The following is a 25,531-nucleotide window of genomic DNA, read 5'->3' as shown; positions in this document are numbered from 1 at the left end:
AGCTAGGTGGAACATGACTATTACATTGAGCCTAGAGTCAGGAAGATACGAGCTCAAATCCAGCCTCAGACACTTACTATTTATGTGACCCTAGGCAAGGCATTTAATCCTGCTTAACTCAGTTTCCATTTTTGTAAAATAAGCAGAAAGATATAGAAAATGATTCCAGTATCATTCAAATGGGATCATGAAAAGTCGGACACAATATAATGACCAAACAAAAAAATAAAATAAAATGGTAACTAACTGCCCTACAATGCACCTCTGTAACAAATTCTAACCTGTAGAACAATTGGATCAATGCATGTAAATTTGGTTTCTTCTCTGTAAAGATACTCAATGGAACACTTCAATAAAAGGATCTTGGGATTTTTAATACAAGAATTCATCTAGGAAGGAAAACAAAACAGAAAATTAATCATTTAAAGCATTTAGATGCTTGCATGGATAACAAAATTTTTATCAATTTTACTCTGATTGGGTAGGCTCTGTACAAAACATTATCCTCTTACAATAAATCTTTGCCAATTATTAAATCTTCTTAACTTATACAGAACATAATACTAAGTTAGTGTTACAATATTCTCATTTTAATTTCATTTTGCCTTGGAAGCAATTCCATCATTCAACTCTTTTTATACTATAACATGAAACATGGAGGGAAAAAATGTAAGCCTACAGAAAGTTGTTTAAGAATGAAGGTGTGTGTGTGTGTGTGTGTGTGTGTGTGTGTGTGTGTGTGTGTGTGTGTTAAAAGTTGTACTATTCCTAGACCTTAAAGAAATATTCTTTTATATATTCTTTCCATTTTTAGTCATAAAATGAACATTTCAGTTAAATGTCACCTTACTAAAAATTAAGTAAAAATTAAAATAGTTTTTAAACATTTCTAGCATAATGAGTTTTGAGCATTTATTACACTAACAAGTATAGAAAGAAAAGAAGCAACCTCTGACTGCTTCCCTGAAACAAAGTTTCATATAACACAACTATCAATTAATGGGAAACTACTGCTTAAATTCAAAGAACAGTTAGCAAATTCATGAGTGAGCAATTACCTAGCTTTATCCTTCCATTGGGAATATGAATTTTTTAGGTTAACCATAAATGTAAATAACTGAGTTTGCACCTCTGTCCTCAAATATATGACTTATGAAATTCAGGAACCTTTATAAGTATCCTAAACTCAATTCAATAGTAAGTTATGATTTTAATAAAGCATAAAATTATTCTTTTTGTACACATATAAAATATTCTTCTTAAAAGAAACAATAAATCTTAACAAAAACAGTAATGAACATAAGATCAGAGTTTCTGAATTTGCTAATCATTCATCCTACTAGTACTGGGCAATTTTTTGTTTTAACAGATGTGAAGTTTTTCAGCTGACAAATACCTGAAAAAACTGATCAATATTATCATTAGTTAATGATTTTTTAAATTACTTCCTATATTTTCTGCTAGGGTTACAATACCTTTTTATGTGCAATATTCTTGGTACACACAAAGCCATTGACAACCATAGAATCAAACTTCTTTCCACCTGGAATCTAATAGTAAGAATTGTCATTTTTTAAAGAGGCAAAATATTTTCTATTTCAGTTATATTCATGTTATATATTCATGTTATAACAGATTATATAATACGGATTATTGTCTTTTGTGCTTTAAATTTTACTGTAAGAATAAAAAAGAAAAACATCTCCTATAATGCAATTCTTTCAAATTAAATGATTAAGGGCATTATTAGAATGGCTGTCTCATATTACTACTTTTAATCAATAAAGAATTAGGGGCACTTTGGGACTCAGGAACCAATCAAATAAAACTAACTTTAATATTTTTTAAGTTAAGTACTTTTTTTAAAGGTTTAAATTAAATATCCTGAAACAAAAATAGATTCAATGTTATCTATACCAACAGTAATCATACCATTGCCTTCTATCACAGTAATGAAAGGATATTTTAGAAGAGGTATAAGTGTGATTTCCAAAGATCCCCCAACTCATCTCTCACCCTTTCCTTTCAGTTCCTCTTCATTTCTGAACCCTGGGCATGATAACATTTCTAGGAACCAGAGCAAAAGCAATATAGTCCCGATTCCCTTTTTCAGTCTCCCATTCTTTTGATACTGTGCTTGTACCTGTAATTCTTACAGTGCCCTCCCAATTATGAAAAAAATTTTAGTCAATAAAGCTCACTTTTTTGATGTGGACAAACTGACGGATATCCATGTCATCATCTCTATTTTTTACATCAGGTCGGACGGTCTGAACCACCTGACAGACCACTGGCACAATGATATCTCTCCAGGACGGTGATAATGAGTCATTATAGAGTAGTTGTTGGAGTAATGCCATCATGTGGTTATGATTAGCTGAACTGTAGAAATGGGGGAGAAAAAGGGAAGAAAATTAATGGTAGTTTCTATTTCTATAAGAAACATTTAAGATGCAATAAATAATGTAGAAAGAACAAAGAATATGTATTCTATGAGTTGCTCTAAATCAGTTGATTCTTTTTAAGTACAACAAGTTTTAGAACAGCTAAGTAGCACAGTGGCTAGAGCTCTGGGCCAGGAGCCAGAAAGACCTGGATTCAAAGATATTTCCTAGCTGTGTGATTCTGGGAAAGTCCCTTAAATCCAAATGCCTAGCCCTTACCACTTTTCTGCCTTAGAATCAATTACATAGTATTAATTCTAAAACAGAAGGGAAGAGTTTTAAAAAATTAAATACATCAGGTTCTTCTTTATATCACTTGTAGATAAATGGAAGTCTATAGCAAACTTCAAAAAGAAAACTTCTTTTAACTAGTCGGTGAGATACTTCACTATAGAGAATAGTTATCTCAGTTATACAATTTTGTGCTATTCTGTTTAAGGAATTTCATCTGCAAGTCTCACCAAGAGACTTCAGTTAAGAACAGTGGCTCTGCATAACAACTCATTAAAGGAAATGAAAATAAAACCAGCTTATTGACTTACAGTAATCTCTCCATGGCTTGTTTCTCCCCATTTTCTTCCCTCAAGAGATCCAGGTTGCTATGATGCCAACCCAAAGGTGTGAAAAGCAGCTCCTTGGATTTCTCTTCAACTCTTCGGTTAAATAGGGATTCTATAGAAAACAAAATAGTTATTGCTTCATAATTATATTTTTCTTCATAAATTCACATTTTTAGAAACTTTTTAACTGTATGCACCTGGATTTTAGGTAAAAATTATCAAGTACAAAACAGGAATAAAATCAGAAATGAGTTTTTGACAAGGGTCTCCACATAGTGGTTCAACCCACATTCTTGAAATGTTTTTCTGAAAAGCAGATAAAATTGTGTCCATGTGACTTTAACAGAACTCTTATTTGTCCAAGAAAGCTGAAAAAGAGGAATTCCCACATCCTGATAAATTAAAGTTTAGAAGAAAACAGAAATCTAAATGCCGACAAAACTCCACATGGCAACGGTGTGGGTGTTGAACTTTAAAGAGAGAAAAACTCTAGTATAAATGCTTTAAAATCAAATAACAAATCTTGTTTTGTTATTAGTCTTTTCAGAAACTAGTGCTTTTAAAAAGTTCTTTTTCAATAGTCAGCAGCATTTTTGGTAGGTTTAACACAAGGCAAAGGAAAAAAAATGAGAATTCAAATAACTATTAATAGGCCAAGGGTTTTGTTTTTTCTTTTTAAAAAGTATACTCAATCTCTCCCTTGTGGAGAAGTTTTGTTATAAAAGAAAGAATTATCAAATGATAGTAAAAATGTAATGAAATTCAGTATTAATTCTGAGCATATAATTAGAGACAAGTTAGAGGCAAAGGAAAAGTTTCCAAACTACGCCCCATGGGGAAAAAAAAATAAAAAAATAAAACACCCTTACAAAGAAATAGCCACATACCCCAAATATCCTCATCTAATATCATAAATATATTACATCTGTAATATCTGAGGTGAGGGGGAATACTTTCTACTTCTTGATACTTTGAACTTCCAAAAGATTGAAACTATACAGCTAGCATTCTTTGTACTAGCATGTCCTTTCACTCTCTTGGCTAAAATCCTCAAGGCTAAAAAAAAAAAAAAAAAAAAAAACTAAGAAGGAAGGCAAATTTTAATCTCATATATAAGACTCCTAGCCTCAGGGTTCTGCATTATTCAAAAAGCATATTATCCCTACTCATTCCTCTCTATTCATGACCCTGAAGTTTACAGCTTGGTTAAGGTGGGGTAAGGAGGTAAGGAGGTGGCTGCTTTGGATTTCTACCTCCACATAGCCCCAAAGAAGTCATTCTTTCTGCCCTACTTTCCTCTCTATGACAATATCAAACTGGGTCAAATATGTCTATTGGTTCTAGAGTGGTCAACCCTTGAAAAAAACTTTAATATTAAATTCATGAAAAAAAAAAGACCTATAAATCTCAGAGTGAGCAAAATAAAATTTCTTGACTAAAGGCTTTAAAAAAAAAAACTATTATTCAAATTAGACTGTCTTTCCCCCAAAACAAATCAAAGCATATACCTAGCACTGTTCTGGAAGCACTTAAAATCATTCTATAGAACTACAAGTAGCTTCCTCTACTTCTCATTCATTAATTTACCTTTAATGAAGGCGTCACTTATTGAGATTTGTTGTCCTCCATTGTCAGAAATCAAATACTCTGAATAGCAGGGAGAAAGCAAAGAGAGAAGGAAAAGTGAGAGATGACTAATATGCTGGCACAATTATACATGACACACTCACTCCATATAAAGAAGGCATTAGTCATAGAATGTAAGCTCCTTTGGGGAGGGACTATTTCACTTTTTGTCTCCCAGACTGAAATAGAGCAGGCACTTACCACAGTAAATACTTGCTGATTTGCTGACAATTTTAATCATTAAAGTTCTTCCCTATGTGATCAAAACTTTCTCTTCTATAAACTTTCATACATGGTTCCTAGCTCACTGTCATACAGTCTTGAAGTCTTCATTCTGAAAGCATAATTTCTAAACTTGTTCACTGCTCTCTTCTGAAAATGCTATACTTCACTGGTGTCAAACTCAAATAGAAGAGAGATCACTAAACCATATGAGGATCCCTATGGACCAAATTCTGACTTGGAAAAACCACATATTAATGTCATCTATGTTTTGTTGTATTTTAATCAATATTGTTTTTAGTCTAACATTCAGAAGTGTTATCAGCCCTTGAATTATGATTGGCACCTCTACTTTACTTAACAAAAATCCATGTTAAAATATGCCACATAGAACTGGCCATGATTATCTCAGACAAGGTCTAATAAAAGCAGAAAGTGTTAAGAATCACAAAATCAAAAAGTTTCAGTTAGAAAGGCCCTCAAAGGACATCTAGATTAACCTTTAACAAAATAATTATTTCTATATCTCTGACAAGTCAAATTATTGTTCACTTAAAGACCAGAAGTGTCAATGTATATAGTTATGTGACATAGTGGATAAAATACCAGGAGCTGGAATCAGAAACACCTGAGTTCAAATCCAGCCTCAGATGGGAGGTGCTGGATTCAAATCTGGCCTTAGACACTTCCTAGCTGTGTGATTCTGGACCAGTCACTTAACCCCCAGTTGCCTAGTCCTTACCGTTCTTCTGTGAGAGAGGGAGGGAGAGAGAAATAGAGAGAGAGAGAAATCCATCTTCCATTTTCTGAAATTGCCTTACTAACCAAATATTTATTTCCCAAAAGTGCTTTTCATTCTTTTGAATCCCTTTCCTTCAATAGAAAATAGTGATGAAAACACAATTTATGGTCTTTATTATCCAGAAATTTTTAGTATGCTTTCTGAGCTCCTTTTAGCGATATCTTTTGTACTCACCTGAATCACCAGAAATGGATAGTAGTCCTTCTTGAAAAGTCTTGGGAGTTTAATCTGCCCTGCCTCAGACTTCTCTATTACCATTAACAAGCCAAAAAATAGCTAGTACTGAAGCCCTCAAGTAGGGTAACCAATCATTACTACTGTCCTCTTCTTCTTCTGACCCTCAGAGATGTGCTCTCAACTATGTGGCTCTAATTTACCATTTCCTGAAAGACAAATAGCTGCTTCCTCCTCTGAGCACCTAGTTCCTTATTCAGAAAGAGCCTAACATTTCTTAGTTCCTTCCCTTCTTCAAATAACATTCTTCTACTGTCTAATTTCCTGAAACAAGTCAGTATTCACTTCAGCCTCATTAAACTCCTTTTTTCCTTTGTTTTTATACTGATCTTTGTTATCCATCTTTTCTCAAGGACTACTTAAATATCCCTAATACCTTGTTCTAAAAATAAGTAAAGACACTTAAAAACTGTACCTTCCCACAATCTGAGGTTCAGATGTTCTATTTTTCAAAAAATGAGTCTCCAAGAGACATCTGAATAATCCAAGCCCCCTATATCAGTACAATATCCTGGTCCTATGACAATATCATAATTAAAAAAGTATTATACACATCTTCAGCAATGTTAGAGAGTCCAATGCAAGCCCCTGGCACCAAATGATATCACTTCCATTTGTTATGTTGTTTTTCAGTCAAGTCTGACTCTTTGTGACCCCCTTTGGAGATTTCCTGGCAAAGATACTGGAGTGGAGTGTTTACCATTTCCTTCTCCAACTCATTTTACATTTCAGGAAACTGAGGCAAAGAGTCGAGTGATTTGCCCAAAGTCGTACAGCTAGTAAATATATGAAGCTGGATTTGAACTCAGGAAGATGAGTCTTCCTGACTCCAGGCCCAGCACTCTATTCAATGTGCTACCTAGCAGCCCACAATTTTTTTTTTTATATTCACCTAAATTCTTTCCAACATATTTCTACACTGGAATTTCACTGATACATACACAAAAATATCTTCCAGACATACAGAGCTACTTACCTGTTCCTATTACATATTTTTCTCATAAGCAATGTATACATTTTCATTCCTTTATTTCAGTTATTTCATTTTGGTGATACCCCTAAATCTGAAATTTTTGTATTCTTCAGGTTTTTTTAATGTAGATGTATAAAGCACTAGAGGTTAACAAATATTTTGGATTCTAATTAGGGAATGGCAACAATATGGAAGACTAATTTATAAACAAAAAAGGAGGGCTGAAACCAATTCTAGTAGGGTTAAAAATGAAGTTAAAAAAATATTATTGGTGCATTACCTTGTGTAATTGGAATCTGAACCCCAGAACTACAATTCCCAGCACCCCACTCTCCTTCTCACATTACACGCTGACGTAGGCATGATATAAATTTTGTGTAGCCCTCCTCTCATGTCTCTTCTTGTAATCGCAGGCAGCTGTGGATATGGGCTTTTTGAGTCATGAGAACTTACTCACGTGGGTTTACTTTTGTTAGATAATTAGGTTTTTATACCTCTATTTCCTTTTTATTCCTTCCACTTCAAGTGATTATCAATAAATTTAATAAAATTAATACTTGGAATGTTGGACATTAATTTAAATCTTACAACCTTAAATGATACTAAATGTGCTGACTTATAAAAGCCCATTTATTTTATTATTTTCAACAGAATACTACTACCTCATTACACTTCAAGTAAGTTAGTGTTTACCAATATCTAATCCAGGTTAACCTAATCTAGATTAAACTTCATCATCGTTAAGAAAGTATTAAGGGGTAGCTCAGTGGATTGAGAGCCAGGCCTGGAGATGGGAAGTCCTAGGTTCAAATCCGGCCTCAGACACTTCCCAGCTGTGTGACCCTGGGCAAGTCACTTGACCCCCATTGCCTACCCTTACCAATCTTCCACCTATAAATCAATACACAGAAATTAAGGGTTTAAAATTAAAAAAAAAAAAAAAAAAAAAAAAAGAAAGTATTAAACTTCTAATGTGCAAGTGTAGTATACTAAGTGCTATGTATTAACCACTTAGACTTATCCTTTTACTCAATAGCTTCATTTAAAATATAGTCACTCCCATACTTGGACAATTAAAGAAAATATTTTCTCCAAAAAAAAAAAAGGTAATAATTAATGAATTTTCCCCTTCTTAATTTGGGAAATTTTCTTAAAAATAAATGGCAATACCAAAAAGCATGAAACAATTTCTGTAAACTGATATAATGATAAGTAAAAACAATATATACAATGTCTATAATAATGTAAACAGATAAAAAAAAGAAAAAACGACCAAAAGAATGTTGTGAAATTCTAATAATTAAGATTGGTGCCAAAGGAAAAAACCCAAGAATACGCCTCCCCCTGCTCCTTTAAAGAGATGAGGGTCTAAGGGCATTGAACAATGCATGTAACAGCAGACTTTCTTGATAAATTTTGTTTTCCTGAACTTTCTTTTTACCCACTTTTTATTCTTTATCATAAGAGATGGCTCTCTGACAAGATATAGAGGTATGGAAGAAAATGTAGATAATAGTAAACAAAAGATATCAATAAAAATATAATTTTAAAAAACTATAGAATTAATGAATATCTTAATATTTAATATCTTAAAGTATAATGGAAAATTTCTGTTGTTTTTAAAGAAAAGTAATTTGAAGAATTACACTGGATTTGTCAAGCATTATGTTGCAGGTTATTTGCATAAGCCAATAAGTATGAAAAAAATTCTAGCTATTTTTAATGGAGAAAACAAGGAAAGAATAGAGCAGAACATCCACATCAGAACTGCAAAGAAATACCACCTTGGAAGTTGCACATTATGCTGAAGTAAGAGCTATAGGACAAATCTCCTTTGAAAAGCCATGGGCTTAAACTGGACATGGGAGGACGGGGAGGGGGGAGGTAGGTTTAACTTAAAAAACGGAAAAGAGGGAGTGGAAAAAGACCCACACCGAATACCCTCAGCCATAAGGGGAGGAGGGCACAGGAGGAAATATTGAAATGAAATCTCATGGCCAAAGTCTCCATCCTGTGTTCTGATTTCAGATGGTGACTACCTCCTACCTTTTTGGTCAGCAGGGTGAGGGGGCACATGTGGGTACTTGGAGGGCTTCTTGATATGGAAGTTCACGTTGTCCAGCTCCACGTTCAGGCTGATAGAAGCGGCTGAGTCACTGTCCATTGTGGACTGGAAGCTGCTGACTGATGTACGCTTGCTAGGACTGGCAGAATCTTTTAGTATTGGGGAAGGGGAAAGAAATATAGGGAGGAGAGGGGAGTAAAAAAATTGGTATCATCAGGGTATTGGGGAAAGGAGAAAAATTGTTTTTAATATACAAGCCCAATGTGCAATACCAAAATGGATACAGTATTTTCATGTATTTTTGAGTAAACTTAGAATATTTCAGCAAAATTTTGAATAAGCTAATTATAAAATTAGTTTAAAAAATAAAGAAGAATATTGGAAGTTCTGCAGAAAAAAAGCCAAGACTGGTATCAAAGTAAGGAGATGAATGAGCTAATACTATATTATTATTAGCACAAAATTATCTTTTAAGTTGTTGGAAACTAAAGACTAAGGAAAATAGAATATTCTCTGATAACCTGTAAAGATAATAATTCAAGAAAATACTGTATCAACAGCAAGGGCTACTACCAGATGTTTCTATTTAGTTTGATCCACAAAGCCTAGAATTATTCCAGTTAAACAAACCATCCAGAGAATGCTTCCTTCAAAGCAAAAATATTTAAAATTTAAACTCACTTGCTAAGTTCTCTTCTCCTTCTTCAGCAATTTGTTCCGTGTCACTGTCATCAAACTTAATGTCTTTAAACCAAGATGGTTCAGAATGTCCCTCTACAGAGTTCACTGAGTCACTGTCTGGAGAAGGAGTCTCAGAAAATTCTGTGCTCTACAAGAATCAAAATAGTTTCCAAACAATTTATTTTCAATGTCAACAACTGTATTCCTAGTTCATGTCATAAAGTTGAGATAAAATTTTAGATTCAGATTGAACAAATTTCATTTTCTTGATTTTTCAGAATTACAAGTTTATAACCATATTGAGGAAACCTTTCATTCCTTATTTAACATAAATGGAATTAAAATCTCTTATTAGCTGGAATATTTGGAAAATAGGGTTTTGTGACCACCTCAATTTTTTTGGCAAATATTCAGAACAGATTTTTGTTTCCATACTTGTGAAAAATCTTTGTAAAAATGTAGTAACCATGTTTCTGTATCTTAGGGATCTCTTGACTTCACTAGGAGACTAAAACGTCATTGATTGGCATCAGGGCTGATTCATAACTTCTTCACAGCTTAGCAGGTAATTTTCAAGAGTTGTGGAAGCTAAAAAGTTCAACATCCTATAGGCCAATTTAGCAATAAGCTTCTCTGAAATCAGCCAAGATAAAAGATACATAGTCCATCAGTAGAAGTTTATTTTAAGCCTTTCTAGCTTATGAGAACAGCCAAAGCTTGTGCTCTGCTAGTATCAGGAACCCAGGGAGTCACCTTCACTCCATTATGAGGTTTTGAAAGAGAGCATTAGTGGAAGATGAGCACAATTTTTCATTTCTAATTCAATCCTTGGTCATAGAGTAATTGGGTTAGGGTTGGAAGGTGCCTTTCAGAGACAATCTATTCTACCCTTTCATTTTACACATGATAAACACCAAGATCCAGAAAGATAAGTGAAAGTCACCCAAGACCAAACAAGGAAAAGGCCTCATAGGCACTTTAGCTCAGACTTCTATCTATCTATCTATCTATCTATCTATCTATCTATCTATCTATCTATCTATCTATCTATCTATGTAGGGAGAGAGAGAGAATATATACAATAATAATATAATCAAAATTGTGATTATATAGGAAAGAAGGGAGTTTAGAGGATTGCTCTGAATCTGCAAACTTTAATATTTTATACATATACATTTGTTATTTTCTTCTTCCCAAAATCAAATATTTCCTGCCTCATTTTAATTAGTTGAGTTCTTGCTATATATGCACCTTATTTTTTACATGTCCCTATTATAGTTAAAGACAGATAATAAATTGATAGATACATGCAAATTCTCTTCATTTCTCTTGATGAAAAATAAAATCCCATTGCCATAGTTGAAACATGAATGCAATTTTACTAGTACTGCAGTGCTTACTAATGCACTTAAGGAGTTAGCAACACGGGAGTTTTTTATTAGTTTTCTCTTACAAATTTATGTTTCACATTCTTACAAGCAAAGTTGAAATGAAATTAAGTGAGAATAAGAAGAACAAGTTATCTTTGCAATCCAACAATTTCTTCCTCTTTATTTGGAAAGAGAGCTTTTCGAGGCTCAAGAACAATATTTTTTATAAAAACTTGTCTAACAGTCATATTGAAAAAGAAAACATCTCAAAAGATTCAAGCTCTAAATTTTAAACCATATTAGCCTTACAAGAAGGATTATCCATTTACCTGTAATGGTTTATATAAGGCATATTCATCCCTGAAGATCTGATCATGGTGACTGACACAGTCTAGCCAACGTCCATCAACCATGGCTTGTCCAATTGCTATGGCTTGAGCTCTGATTAAAGACAGGCAAAAATGAATGCTTTTTAAAAACTAAGCTACACAAACTCATTTTTTAAAGGCTACAGCAAAGTTTGAAATTCAGAACAATGACTGGGTGACAGGTAACATAAGACAGTCCCTTGGAGCAGAATATAAAGGTTAACTTAGCTCACTGTAGCACTATGGATGTAACAAGAACAATTTTTAATAACAATCTCTGTGTGAACACATGGGTTGAGGCGGACATGATTAGGGATATAGACTCGAAACTACCATACCAATGGAACTATCAACAATTTGGAAAAAAGTCTTGATCGATGACACATGTTAAAACCAGGGGAAATGCGCATCAGCTTTGGGGGGGGGGGGCAGGGGGTGAAGGGGAAAGTAAGAGCATGAACCATGTAACCATGTTAACTTTTCTAAACAATAAATATTATTAAATGTTAAAAAAAATAACAATCTTTGTGCTCCTTAGCTACTTTAAGATACCATGCTCTCTACCCTCAAGGAGGTTTGAATCTCATTGGGAAGACAATATTATTAGGATTCCTAGGTCAGTTTTGACTTGCTTCCTGAAGAGGGGAAAAAAAGACAGAGGAAAGAGATGGACGGGGGAAAGAGAGAAAGAATAATATATATTGCACTGTCATCTGCAACTGTATGGCAGAAGAAATGTTAGGTCATATATGGAATCAAAGAGTAATATGCCTATTTTAGCTAACTAGACAATTCTCAATTCATCTGGGATGCATTTGACTGTCCTCCCTACTTCTAGTTACTTAACAGTTAAATATTTCACTGTTCATTGTCACTTTTACCATTGATTGAAAGAGAGAAGAGGAAACATAACTTGCTATCAAAAAAACACTTGCCAAAAGTCTAAATTGTATCTAGTATAATACAAGGCAATACCTATCTATAAACTTGGTACCTATTCTTTCAGTCAACTCTACTCCTTGTTTATATATCTGATAAAAGATTAAGAAGAAATAGAAGACAAACAGTGGATTAAAGTAAGGTTTAGAATTATTTGTGGAATTTTTTTCTCTATATAACCTGTCAAGTATTAGCTAACAATCAAAAATAACAAACATTTTACATTTCTATATGATATCCTAAAGACTTCATATTTAATAAAATTATGCTACAGTAACATTCTGATCAAAGATAAAATTCTCAAAATAACCAAGAAATCTTAAGATAAAAGTTTTACGAGCTCGAATTTTCTCTGAAACCAAATATCATCTTTGTAGAGAATCACACAATAGAAATCTGGAATAATGCTACAGGGGACATAATCATATTTCATAATCAAGGAAGGATTCATTGTGAAGGCATTGGAGTAGTATGGCTTCTCAAAAACTTTTGCCTTTAAATTTTCTAACAATCTCTTAAGGCATCAACTGCTATTTTTATGCTTGTTTCTTTCTCCACTATCAATATAAACTTCAGAATACCCTGATCCATGTCATATTTGCTAATCCTCTTCTGGATTACCTAAAACTCTTCGTCAGTACCTAAAACACATAGGCCAAAAAAATTCACTTAAACTATGTTTTATTCTGTTCCTGTCTCCAAATATACATTTCACCCCACTTAGTACAGACCAAAAACATCTGTGATATAAACAAATAAAAATACTTCCAAAGGTCTGAATACCTTGTGGTTACATGTCCATTTCGGATCAACCAATTGACCAATTCCTTTCCTACAATGCAGTTGGGGTGAGTCCTCAGCCAATAGCGGTGATCCTGGAACTCCATTCCAGTACTATGATGGCAGATTTTCTTCCACAAGTCTTTTAACTGAACAGAATCCTGAAAAAACCATTTGCAACTGCTTAGTGTATTGAAAAGTACCAATTCATTAGCTGCCAAACAATTTACATACAAAAAAAGGGGATGGTACAAATCTTCGAATCATTTTCTAGGCCAACAAAAGCCAAATTCAAGTTGGAATGCACAGCATTTACCTAAATAACTAAAACCTTAATAACAAAAAGGGACACAAGTGAAATACTCTCCTTCTTGGACCAATGAACTAACCAGCTTTTATCAAGTGGCTATATGCAAACCAGATCTATGATGAACATAAAATATTTTTACGGTTACTGACAAATAAATTAAAGCAATTCACCAATCAATAGCCTTTCCCCAGTATAGTCATTCCTTGAAATTCTCCTTCCCTGATTTCTATCATACTAATTCTTCTAATATTCCAACAGCTTCTTTTTCTCCTTTGCTTTGTTCCTCTTTCCCCAATCCAAAACTAAAAGCATGCACTGAAAGTGAGTTCCTCATCCTCTATATATATTTTCCCAGGAGATCTTATCTATTATCAGGGGTTTCATCACCTCTGGATGAGAGAGTACCAAACATACATATTCATATCTGACTCATTTTTCCAAAACTGGACATTTCTGTTTTATACACCTGCCACCATCCAAAAGTCAGTATATCTAAAACAGAAAGCATTTCTCTTCCAACCCTGAAACAGCTCTGTCTATGGCTGATCTGGGGAGTACAAGTTCAGTTGAGAGAAAAAAAAAAGTTTTATCATCAAAAGTCTTTGTTCTTATTCATGGAGTTAAAAAAAAAATTAGGTCTGACAGCTGACAAGAACAAACTGAATAAGGCAGAGAGTTCTTGGACCAGCATTCAGCAAGAAGAGAGACAAACTGAAAAAAAAAAATTTATAAATTTTCCATTATAAAATTATATAAATTTTTTTTATAATTTTATAAATTTTCCATTATAAAATTAATAAATGGTTTGCTACTTTAAAAGTATTTCCACATACACTAAATAGTTATGCAAATTTAAAACTAAACTCTAATAACTAAAATTGAAGATATTTCTATGCAACCTAAGAACCTATATTCTGATAGGCTGTTTACTTCTAGAAGAAAGGAGCAGAGAAGAGAATTGGACAAAAAATGTGTACTGAAATAACACAAAATTCGTTATTAGGCCAAGGAAAAGCATAACTAATGATTACTTTTCCCTTTTTCATTTCTGCTAACTGAATTCTTTTGCATTTATAAGACTGAAATATAAAAGAATAATCAAAGCCATTAATAGGTCAAGAATAACTGAGCTGCTACCAGAAGAATTTTGCGTTCATCCTCACTGGTCTCTGTTTTCACATACGTTCGATTAGCCTGAGGACTGACAGATGTCTCGTAGGAGGGAACCATTGGAGAACCAGAACGATCCAATGACAGGTTAGTAATACTGGCTGATCTGAAAGTAAAAACATAAATATGAAGTCTCAATTCATAAATATTTTTCACCAATGAACTTGTTTAAATTTAAGGCACACTGACATTTTGTAGGTGCAGCTGTGAATTGGTCCAATCATTCTGTAAAGCAATTTAGAATTAAGCCCCAAAATGTGATTGAAATATCTATATCCTTTGAAACTCGGAAATCCTATTGCTAGGCCTCAAGGAGGCAAAAGGCAAAGAAAGGAGATATAAAAATAGATACATAGGGGGCAGCTGGGTAGCCCAGTGGAGTGAGAGTCAGGCCTAGAGACAGGAGGTCCTAGGTTCAAACCCGGCCTCAGCCACTTCCCAGCTGTGTGACCCTGGGCAAGTCACTTGACCCCCATTGCCCACCCTTACCACTCTTCCACCTATGAGACAATACACCGAAGTTAAGGGTTTAAAAAAAAAATAGATACATAGGTCAGTGTGTACAGCATGTATACACACACACACACACACACATATATATATATATGTGTATATATATATATACACACATGTGTATCTCACCACACACATATGTTCTTTGCTACCATAAGAGCTAATGCTATACATGCATCTCTATTTACATATATGTATGTATATCTCAGTACTTTTTGTGGTAGCAAAGAACTAAAACACATTAAGTGTCCATCAACTGAGGAACAGCTAAACAAAAGTGATGGATAAATTAATGGATTATCATTGCACTTTAAGAAATGATAACTAGGAAAAATACAAAGTAATAGTATAGAAAGACTTACATGAACTGGTGCAACAAAGTAAGCAAAAATTAAAAAAAAAATACAAAGTTTCTACAAGATAAACATTAAATACCAAAAAAAAAAAAAAAAAACAATTAAACATATTGATCAAGCATACTATAGGAGAAGAGTGGAAAAAGTAAACCTCCCTCCCTTCATAGCAGAGGTGGGAGTCTATGGTACTGTCAGATGCAAAAATCATTTTGATGAACAATTTTTTAAAAGTTATTTTTTTTTATTCCTTGTTACATGAGATGGCTCAATAGATAGAAAAGGGGATCTATCTGGAAATGGGAATGCTGAATCTAGGATACTGTTTCTCAGTGGGGTAGGCAGAGCTCCAAGGGGGTGGGAAGGCTTAATTTAAGTGAGGGTTTAAACTTCAAGGGGCTCAGTACCCTTGGGTTTTAGTCATCAAGTATCTGCAGCATGTGGCTTTAAAGTGTCTGAAAACTTCTTTGATTACTAAATTGGTTAAGTCCACACATAATTTATAGGGCAACCAAAGATGGAGATATGTCAGACCAATTTTAAACATTCTAAAGTATTTTTACATCAATGTGTTAACCACAAAGTAAAAGTGAAAGAAAACTAGAGCACAGAGAAAAGGGTAAGATGCACTGTAATTTCAACAAGTTAATATTAAAAGAGAAGAGAGACAGACAAAACTTGAAGAGAGGACAGAAGGGGCAAGAGCCATCAGAAAACCCGCTGTTAATATAAAATACCATCCATGTTTGAAACATTTTTTAAAAAACCCTCACCTTCTATTTCAGTATCAATTCTAAGACAGAAGATTAACAAGAGCTAGGCAATAGGGGTTAAGTGATTTGCCCAGGGTCACACAGCTGGAAGTTTCTAAGGCCAGATCTGAAACCAGGTCCTCTTGACTCCAGGCCTGGCTCTCTATCCACTTAACCCACCTAGAATCCCATAAACAAACTCTTTTAAAAGCAAAGTTCCAGATTATGGTTCCCTTAGCTGAAGTAATCCTCCAATACAAAAAGGCCACTTTTTTTCCACTGTTATACTACAATTTGGCCTATATTGTGTAAATCAATTTATCTTTATTCTGAAAAAGACTTTTTCATGCTGTTTGAGACACTTTCCCACACACTTTTAAGCAACAAAAGCTCCTGAAGGAGCCATATCCTTCCTAAAAATGCCAACCTCACACACACACCTTGCTCCCCATGGATTCAAACATATACACCAGAACATTAGGATTTCCATAACTTCTATTTTGAAAGATACAGTCCTATACTGTGCAAAACATTTTATAATACCCTATACCAACCCTACAAGATAAACATGGTTTCACAGATAAGGTCATTAGGATAAAATGTTAAGTAATTTTTCAGTTACTTAACTTATTAATGGCACAGAAGTGATAAAAAGTTACTTCATGGTCTCTACTCTTAGTTTCCCCCAACTAAATTATGCCACATGTAATTTTTCGTTTTTCAGAATCTGCTTTCTAATATTACCACTTAATCATCTTCCCCCATATTCATACACTGCCCACTTGGCAGAATTCTGTCACCTTAATGGTGGAATGTTTTAAGTCTTTAAAGAACCTTCTATTTTACATGAGTTGCAATGAGACAGAATTCCATGATTCTACATGAGAGTCATGATCTCACAAAGATCAACAACAAAAATATAGCTAATGATTCAAACTTTCAGATGTCAATTTTACTAAAGCATTGTATTTTTTCTTCACAAGAGAAAGTTCAATTTGTAGGAATGGATTGAAATAACTGTGATGCAAACAGAAAAGATATTTTTTAAATAAAGTATATCAAAAAAGCAGTTTTATGGCTAATTTCCTAAAGATTACCTTCTTAAAGCCAACTCATTTGACCTATGAATCCCTAAAATTTGCTTCAAAAAATCTATGAAGTAAGATTTTTGGTACATACAAGTATATCTTACCTGTCTCCAAATCTCACCTTTCCTTCCTTTCTGGCCACTTCCTCCACAAATGACTCCACTCCAAGCAAAAGACACCAGAAACAATATCCTGGAGGAACATCTGCCCAAGGCCCTCCTCTCTCTCCAAAAACATCACATTACCTCTGTGCCCTCCTCCATTCAGTTTTGAAACCATAATCAAATCAATTCTATAGTTGGGGTGTCAGAGAGGCAACTAAAATGCCCCTCCCTGGCCACTAATTCTCTACATGTGGGCTCTTAAGAGTGTAAGCTCCTTGAATCAGGTACTGTCTTAGCTTTTGTGCTAAGCCACATTCAGCCACTAGAGTTAAATATTCATTTTGTTGTTTTGTGGTTGTTCGGTCATTTCAGTCCTGTCCAATTTTATGGGATTCCATTTGGGGTTTTCTTGGCAAAGTACTGGAGTAGTATAACATTTCCTTCTCTGGGTCATTTTACAGATGAAAAAACTGAAGCAAGCAGGGTTAAGTAACTTGCCCAGGGTCACAAAGTTAGGAAGTCTGAAGTCAAGTTTAAACTCAGGAAGATGTGTCTTACTGACTCCAGACTTAGCATTCTATCCACTGAAGCACATACTAGCCCTTAAAGGATCATAGATAATAATGGGAGGGGGGAAGGAAACAAATATAATTTTAACTCCTTATTTTTTTCATTCATATTCACATTTAGACCTTTTGGATATGACCCTGAGTTAAAAGTGAAGTGTGTTGGCCAAACTATTTTATGGAAGGATTAAAAACTAAACAGTAATATTCTCTTGACTGTATGGTCTATACTTTTTATTAAAATGTTTGGAGGGGAGGGGTTAAGTTGCTTGGCTATTTTGGGTTTATACTCATTTGTTAAGGAATCATTCAAGACACAAAAGTACTCTGGATGAAAAAAATCACAGACAGATGGTTCTCTCCATATTCTTTAAATCCCCAAAACTGGGAAAATTTTTCAAAATGATGCCTTTTAGATTGCTGCTAGCAGAGTATATCAAAGACAACAACTAGGACAGACAGGTAAAACGGGGTTTTACCTGATGAAATGTTTTTTAAAATAAATTTTAGTGTTATCTTTTGTTTTTATATCATCTAGATTTCTCCCTATAACTCTCTCTCCCAGAAAGTCATCTTTTATAACAAATAATGTTTTAAAAAAAGAGTTAAGAGAAAATAAAATTCAAAAACTGATAAATATACTCAAAAAAACTGAGATTACTTTTTTAATTTTTTTTCTGCTTTAAGAGAAGGCAGAAACAGATTAAACACTAAGCATAAAACCTATGGTCGTTTCTGGAACGTATTCAATGTATCCAGGCCTTAGCAGAGTACCCTAATACTTAGCAAAGTGCCCAGTACATAGTAGACACTTGGGAAATCCTTAATGATTAAATTTAAGTCAATTAATCACAAAAATTATTCTTATTATTAAAAGAACTCACATTTCTAAAGTTTCAAAAATTTTGGGCAAAGTACTTTATATATTATCTCATTTGGTCCTCAAAACAACCCTAGAAGATAGGTGCTTTATTATCCCCATTTTACAGATCAGGAGACTGAGGCAAAGAGATTTAAATGTTTTACTAAGGCTCACATAGTTAGGTTGTGTCTGAAGCAGGATCTGTAACATAGTTTCTCTGACTTTACGTCTCTATCCATTGAACTCCCTAGCCCCAACTCTATCCTGTAAGGGTGCTAGTTCCCTGTCTAGTGAAATCCATTATTCAGAAACTGAGGGTTTATATAAACAATTCATTCCATTAAAAATATCCACCATTAAAACCAAGCAAGAGTTAGAAAAAATTACAAAATGTAAAATAAATAATTTTGATTACAAGAAAAAAAAATATCCACCAGTCCCCAACTAAAAAGAAGTCCAAATGGCAGTATGTAATCCAGGAAAGTAAAAACAGTTCCAAGCTGCCAGAAAAACAATTCAAAGGAGTAAGTAAGGAAGTTAATTATCAGTCTCAAGAGATCCACTGCTAACGTCTTAAAGATTGTTAGCTTTCTTGCCTGAGGTTTCCATGGATGAATCTCTGATCAATCTGATAGCAAGCCATCTCAAACTGCCCAGAATCTTGACATACGATAGCCCTGGTTGTGGGAGTTGGGGGCTAAGGGGAGATACTCAAGCTTCACAATATTAACCTCAATGGACATTACTTTTCTTTTCACACTCTACAATTCAAACTGGTATTTCTCTGTCTCTCCCACAGCCCACAAACAATAATGTCCTTCTCATCTCCATGCACTGGCCATATCACATACCTGAAATGCATTCTCTGCTCACCTCTAATTCGTCCTTTAACCTCTTCTTTAACCAGCAGCTCAAGGACCACCTTCTTCGGGAATTCTTTCCTGATTCCCCCCCAAAAAGTAGTGCTTTTCTTCCCAAACAAACACTGCTTTGTGTTTATATTTTTTGTATATATTCAGATTGATTAGGCATATATTGATCTCCCCCATCATTACATAAACTCCTTTGAAGGGATTGTTCATTTTTTGTGATTGTTTCTCCAACACCAGGCATGCAGGCTATACTTAATACTCTCTTGGTTAAATGACTTCTCTCTTGATGGCTGGCTCATCATCTGTAGCTTACCCCCAACTTTGGAATGCCTTACTCACACCTAATCTTGAAAGCCCTCTTTTTAGATTTCTTAGCTCTTTATTTCTTTTATTCTCCACACATGTCCCTCCTATGATTACTATCCTATATTCCTTATGAACATGGAGTACCTCAGACTAAAAAATAAAAGCCTCAGGGACAGCTAAGTAGCTCAGTGGATGAAGAGTCAAGCCTGGAGACTGAAGGTCCTGGGTTCTAATCTAACCTCACATTTCCTAGTTGTGTGACTCTGAGAAGTCACTTCTCCCCCACTGCCTAGCCCTTACCACTCTTTTGCCCTAGAACCAGTACACAGTAGTGATTCTGAGATGGAAGATAGAGGAAAGAGGGAAGGAAGGACGAAAGGAGAGAGATAAGGAGAGAGAGAGAGAGAGAGAGAGAGAGAGAGAGAGAGAGAGAGAGAGAGAGGAGTCAAGTCATAAGTCTAAATTCTTCCCTTCCTCTCCTTCCCCTACCTACCATTTCTTCCTATCCAGCTTCCTTTTATTTGTCTTCCCCAATTAAAAGGTAAGCTCCTTAAGGGCAAAGACTGCCTTTCTTTTTCTTATTCGCATCCAAGACACTTAGCTCAGGGCAGGCCAACTAAAAGATGATTGATAAATGTTTACTGACTAACTGACTTGACTATCAAACATCAAATTTTAAAGTATCTTTCACTGTTGTTTATTTGTTTCTAACTGCCCTTTTAAAAAGTCTAGCTCTTTGAATCTCTAAACACTTATAATATTGTAGTATAGAGAGAAGGGGTCATATAGTTTTTTCTAGCTTTGGCTGAGTTCTAAAAGTAGTTAGGGGTTTGGAATCTTGAGGAAAAGTTCAGTTGGTTTGGGTCTCCCGTGGAGGGAGGTTGTCTGATCAGCCAAGCTGCTTCCTTACCTATCTGTAGAATTGAAATTTAGCCTAGCTTTGAAATATTTATTTAAGAAATTGTTATTTTGGATAAACCCTTTATATCTTCCTTCCTATATTATTTCCTACCTTCCCTCCCTTACCTTATATGTCTGTGGAGTTAATAAGGAGAGTAATTAGAGAGGAGTTCAAATTCATGAAGGGTTAATTATAATTGACAATATTAGATATAAGGAAACTAGTCAATCATCATTTATTCCCTTTAGATATCAAGAGTACTTTGTAAGCTTGAGTTAAAGGCAGGACCTTACTCAGACTCCATCTCTGCCTCCCTTCCCCCACCTGAGGTTCCTGAGACAACTGTTAGGGCTTCCTTTGAACCACTTTCCTGACACATCAACCTTTAAAGATAATAAACCCTTTTGTTGTTTCAATAGACTTATTAGTATAATTGGTCAGTTAGTTATTTAAGAGATAGAAGAAGAGGGAAAGAACCAACATACTCTGGGTTTGAAGGGAAGCCGGGGTATCCATCTTGGAGGAAGGTGTAACTTCAAAACAAGTCCCTTCCTGTGAAATTAACTAAGCCTGTTGTTAATTTCAGTTTAGTCTATTTCCCTCAGCCTGTGTTTAAGTCTGAGTCCTGGTCTATAAGCCCTGCTGTATTTGCCTGTTAGATTAATTCTCCCTCTCCCTGAAGATCTTATTCCTTCAGTGTTAAACTCCTGACTTCAGCCCTATTATATCCTGAATCTCCTTATTCCAGCCTACCTGTAGCCTAGATTTACTATCTTAATAAATCCCTGGTAATCTCCTTTCAAAATTCCCTTGTACCACACACCTTTTGTCAAATTATCCCCATTACAATATACATTTCACAGAAGTATATTCTAAGTAGCACTAAAAACCTTTTCTAATATAAGCCCAGTGCTGCAAGTAATTTTCTCCATAGATCTCCTCATTACCAATTAGAAAAGAGTGGCCAGGAACAGGTTTTTACTCCTTTTCTAAAAAGCTGTGGCCTTTGAAGAGATTGTCAACACCTATTCTACACAGGGAAACTAGGTGGCACAGGTAATAAGAAGCTGGGCCTGGAATTAGAAAGACTCCTCTTCTTGAGTTCAAATCTAGCCAAACACTTAGTAGCTATGTGACCCTCAGCAAGTCATTTAACCCTGTTTGCCTCATCTGTAAAATGAACTGGAGAAGGAAATGGCAAACCACTCCAGTATCTTTGCCAAGAAAACCCCAAATTGGGTCATGAAGAGTCAGTCACAGAGGAAAAAAAGACAAAGAGACAAAGCAACAACACTTCTACACAGATAACATCTTAAATCTTTTCTGAGAAGTAACATGGGTGTGTGAGTACATGTAAGCTTTCATATATACTCTGAAGAATAACAAATTCACAGTGAATCCTTGCATTTCAGAGTTTACAATCTAATATACTACAGAGGATCATAATGTGTAAATGGAATTAGCTCACCCCCATTCATAGTTAGACTCTAGCCACCAGAGTTAATGTCATCCCCACTCCCTTAGTGGGGAGGGGAAATGAGTTACTACCCACACATGACAATAATTAACAAGTCAAGAACAAGGGACTGCCCTTTGGGCAATCTGAAACAGTGTTGAGGCTGCCATTTGTCCATTTGAATTAGAGGTGGACCCCCAGGAAGTGACAGAAGAGGCTATCCTTCAAGTATGATGGTAACTTCCTGTTGAGGCAGTTCCCACTTTGAACTTGGTGCTGAAGGATCTCTGCTGAGACCTCAGGCAGCTTCTCCTCTGAATTGTCACGTGGGTAAGGTAGGCTGACTTCCTTTCGCCTACCTTGGCGTTTCTAGAGTCTCTACCTCAAGGAGGCTTCTTTGCCTCTCTAATTTCTAAGGCCTTGTGACTAGTAGCCTAGTTTAATTAATCTTTTAACTCTCACCCTGTCTGGACCTCTGCTGGTCCGGACCAGAGTTTTTCTCCCTCTCTTTCCCTATCTTCAACCTTCCTAATTGTAAATAAATTACCATAAAACCCATTCTGACTTGGGTCTATTTTAATTATGGAATCAATCTAGATCTGATTGATTCCTGGCGACCACACCATATATATAAATTTCCTTCTTACAATTGCAATGCATAAGGTAAGGGTTTAAATTTTTTCCCCTTATAGAATAAGGAGGGAAACTGTCAAATAAGAAATGTCTTTGGTTCAAATATCTCTGATAAGAAGTCTGATACCTGGAATAAAAATTGGAAATAGACATATACACATAAGACCAAGAGCCATAGAATCAGAATGAAACAGTGGAAAGGGAACTAGATTTGGAACATTGACTTAGGCTAGGTCCAATCTCTGATACCTTTGTTGCCTTTGTTAAGTAATAACTTCTCCTTGCCTGCTTTCTCATCCATAAAATGAGAGGGTTAGACTATTTGCTCTTTAAGGTTCCTTCCAGATCTAAATCTATGATCATTTGATCCATTCTCTTTATCAGATAAGTGATCAAAGGACATCAGCAAATCACTATTAACAAGAGAAATAGAAATTAAACCAGCTATTTCTGTTGTTACCTTTTTACCAAAATGCCTCAGGAAGACAAACACTGATAAGCTATCAGTAGGGCCAAGAATTGGACAAACTATTCTGGTAAACAATAATGGAATTATTTGAGAAAAGTCACTGAACTGTTTATACTCTTTATCCCAGAGTTAACCTCTCCATAAATGCAACCCTCACACCCATGTGAATCCCCCTCCCCCATCTTATCCCAGACAGGGGAGGTAGGAAATGCTCCCATTGGGCTGCTGGGCAGAGGGGCGGGTAATGTGAGAAATGTCCTTAGATGTGTGTGGAGAGGGGTAAAGGAACCAGTATGCGTGCTATAGGTTCACCAACACAGCCCTAAGGAAATCAAAAATAAGATCCATATATACCCATATACCCAAATATATACTTTTTGTGGTAGCCAAAAAAATGAAAGCAAAACATGTATCACTTTAGATATAAATTATAAACAAATTATGATTTATTAATGCAGTTGAATATTATTAGGCCATAAGAAATGCTAAATGTAAAGAATTAATAGAAATGTGGAAAGACATAATAAACTGGTAAAGTAAGCAGAAAAGATTAAAAATGAGCATTGTCTACCATTTTGTGATTTAATAGAACTGTAGATGAAGCCAAATACTAAGTAATTGTAGTGATCAATGTGCCCCATACACAAGCACTCTTTTCTTTCATTAGAAAGGTGGAAGGAATATGGATGCAGAGCACTGCATATGCTCTCAGACATAGTCATTGGTCAGCTGATTTCCTCTTATTACAAGAGGAGGTTTGAGTATCAGAGCAGCCTATCTGAAAATGACAATGATGTAAATACAAAAGACATCAGAGGAAGCTAGGTAGCACAGTGGCTAGAGCATTAGACCTAAAATAAAGAGGTTCAAATCTGGCCTCAGAGACTTCCTAGCTATGTGACCCTGGGCAAGTCATTTAGTCCCAATTGCCTTCCCTTTCTGGTCCGCTGACTTAAGACATTGGGTTAGGGTTAAAAAAATATATACGAAAAGACACCCTTAGAGTTTATTATGTAAAAAATGCTGCTAAGTGCTTTTGCTGCTAAATAAACCAGGGTTAACAGAGTTATAGCCTTTCTTTTTGAAGGTTATCTTTGGACCTGCCACAAACCTTTCATTTGACTTTTCAAACAACTGCATCTGTTCCATCCAACATCTCTGCTTTAATACTAAGAGTCATGTAGGATTCTCAAAAGTAGAATCTTAGAATATAATTAGTACATTTATTTGAAGCAATAATTGCATAATTATGGCAAGTTGGGTAGTATCTAAGTAAAGAGTATGTCAGAAGTATGTGGAGTACATCAGAAGCACGTGGAAGATGAAGGTCTACGGTGCCATTAGAAATTTGTCCCAGCAATAATACAAATTTACTTTAGAACACAACTCCAAGTGATGTAATAGCTTTCGACGGGAAGAAATGGTGTCTAGTAGTGCAATATGATATAGAGAGAGGAGAGAAGGGTTAGCCATTTCTGTGTAAAAGTATCATATAATACCTTATTGAATACCAATAAAGGTATTCAAAATGTGTAGTAAAGTGTTGTGAAAATATTAACTGCTACTTGAAATCAAAAGATGCTGGCAATAGGATCATGAATATAAAGCTGGAAGAGTGCTTAGAGATCATCTAGTCTAGTGATTCCCAAAGTGGGCACCACCGCCCACTGGTGGGTGCTGTAGCAATCCAGGTGGGGTGGTGATGGCCACAGGTGCATTTATCTTTTCTATTAATTGCTATTAAAATTAAAAAAAAATAATTTCCAGGGGTGATAAGTAGTATTTTTTTCTGGAAAGGGGGTGGTAGGCCAAAAAAGTTTGGGAATCACTGATCTAGTCCAGTGCTCTTGTTTATTCATGGATTAGATTTTATTGACTATAGTAAAGTATAAAGCTAAGATTCCAAGGAAATAATTAACTGGGGGGAAAAAATCTTTGCAGCAACTTTCTCTGAATAAAAGTCTTACTTCCAAGTTATATAAGAAACTGATTCAAATTTACAGAAAATAAAGAGCCATTCCCCAACTGATAAAAAGGTCTAAAGATATGGATAGTTTTCAAGGGAAGAAACTCAGTCTACCTATAGTCAAATGAAAAGATGTTCCAAATCAT

At 35.0% G+C, this 25,531-nt stretch overlaps 1 protein-coding gene across 1 annotated transcript in view; it reads right to left on the bottom strand.

Moving 5' to 3' along the window:
- The window catches only part of PIKFYVE (phosphoinositide kinase, FYVE-type zinc finger containing), a 121,432-nt gene that overhangs the window by 62,592 nt on the left and 33,309 nt on the right, over positions 1-25,531 (bottom strand). The window contains 10 exon segments of the mRNA XM_044669421.1: positions 282-389; positions 1,476-1,550; positions 2,202-2,382; positions 2,987-3,116; positions 4,592-4,651; positions 8,908-9,075; positions 9,608-9,755; positions 11,307-11,418; positions 13,068-13,225; positions 14,512-14,650. Coding sequence (XP_044525356.1) covers positions 282-389; positions 1,476-1,550; positions 2,202-2,382; positions 2,987-3,116; positions 4,592-4,651; positions 8,908-9,075; positions 9,608-9,755; positions 11,307-11,418; positions 13,068-13,225; positions 14,512-14,650 — 1,279 coding nt within the window.

This window comes from Gracilinanus agilis, chromosome 3 (genome assembly GCF_016433145.1).
Source record: "Gracilinanus agilis isolate LMUSP501 chromosome 3, AgileGrace, whole genome shotgun sequence".
NCBI lineage: Eukaryota > Metazoa > Chordata > Mammalia > Didelphimorphia > Didelphidae > Gracilinanus > Gracilinanus agilis.
Note: the sequence above shows the minus strand (reverse complement) of the source record. Positions and strands in the feature narration are given on the sequence as shown.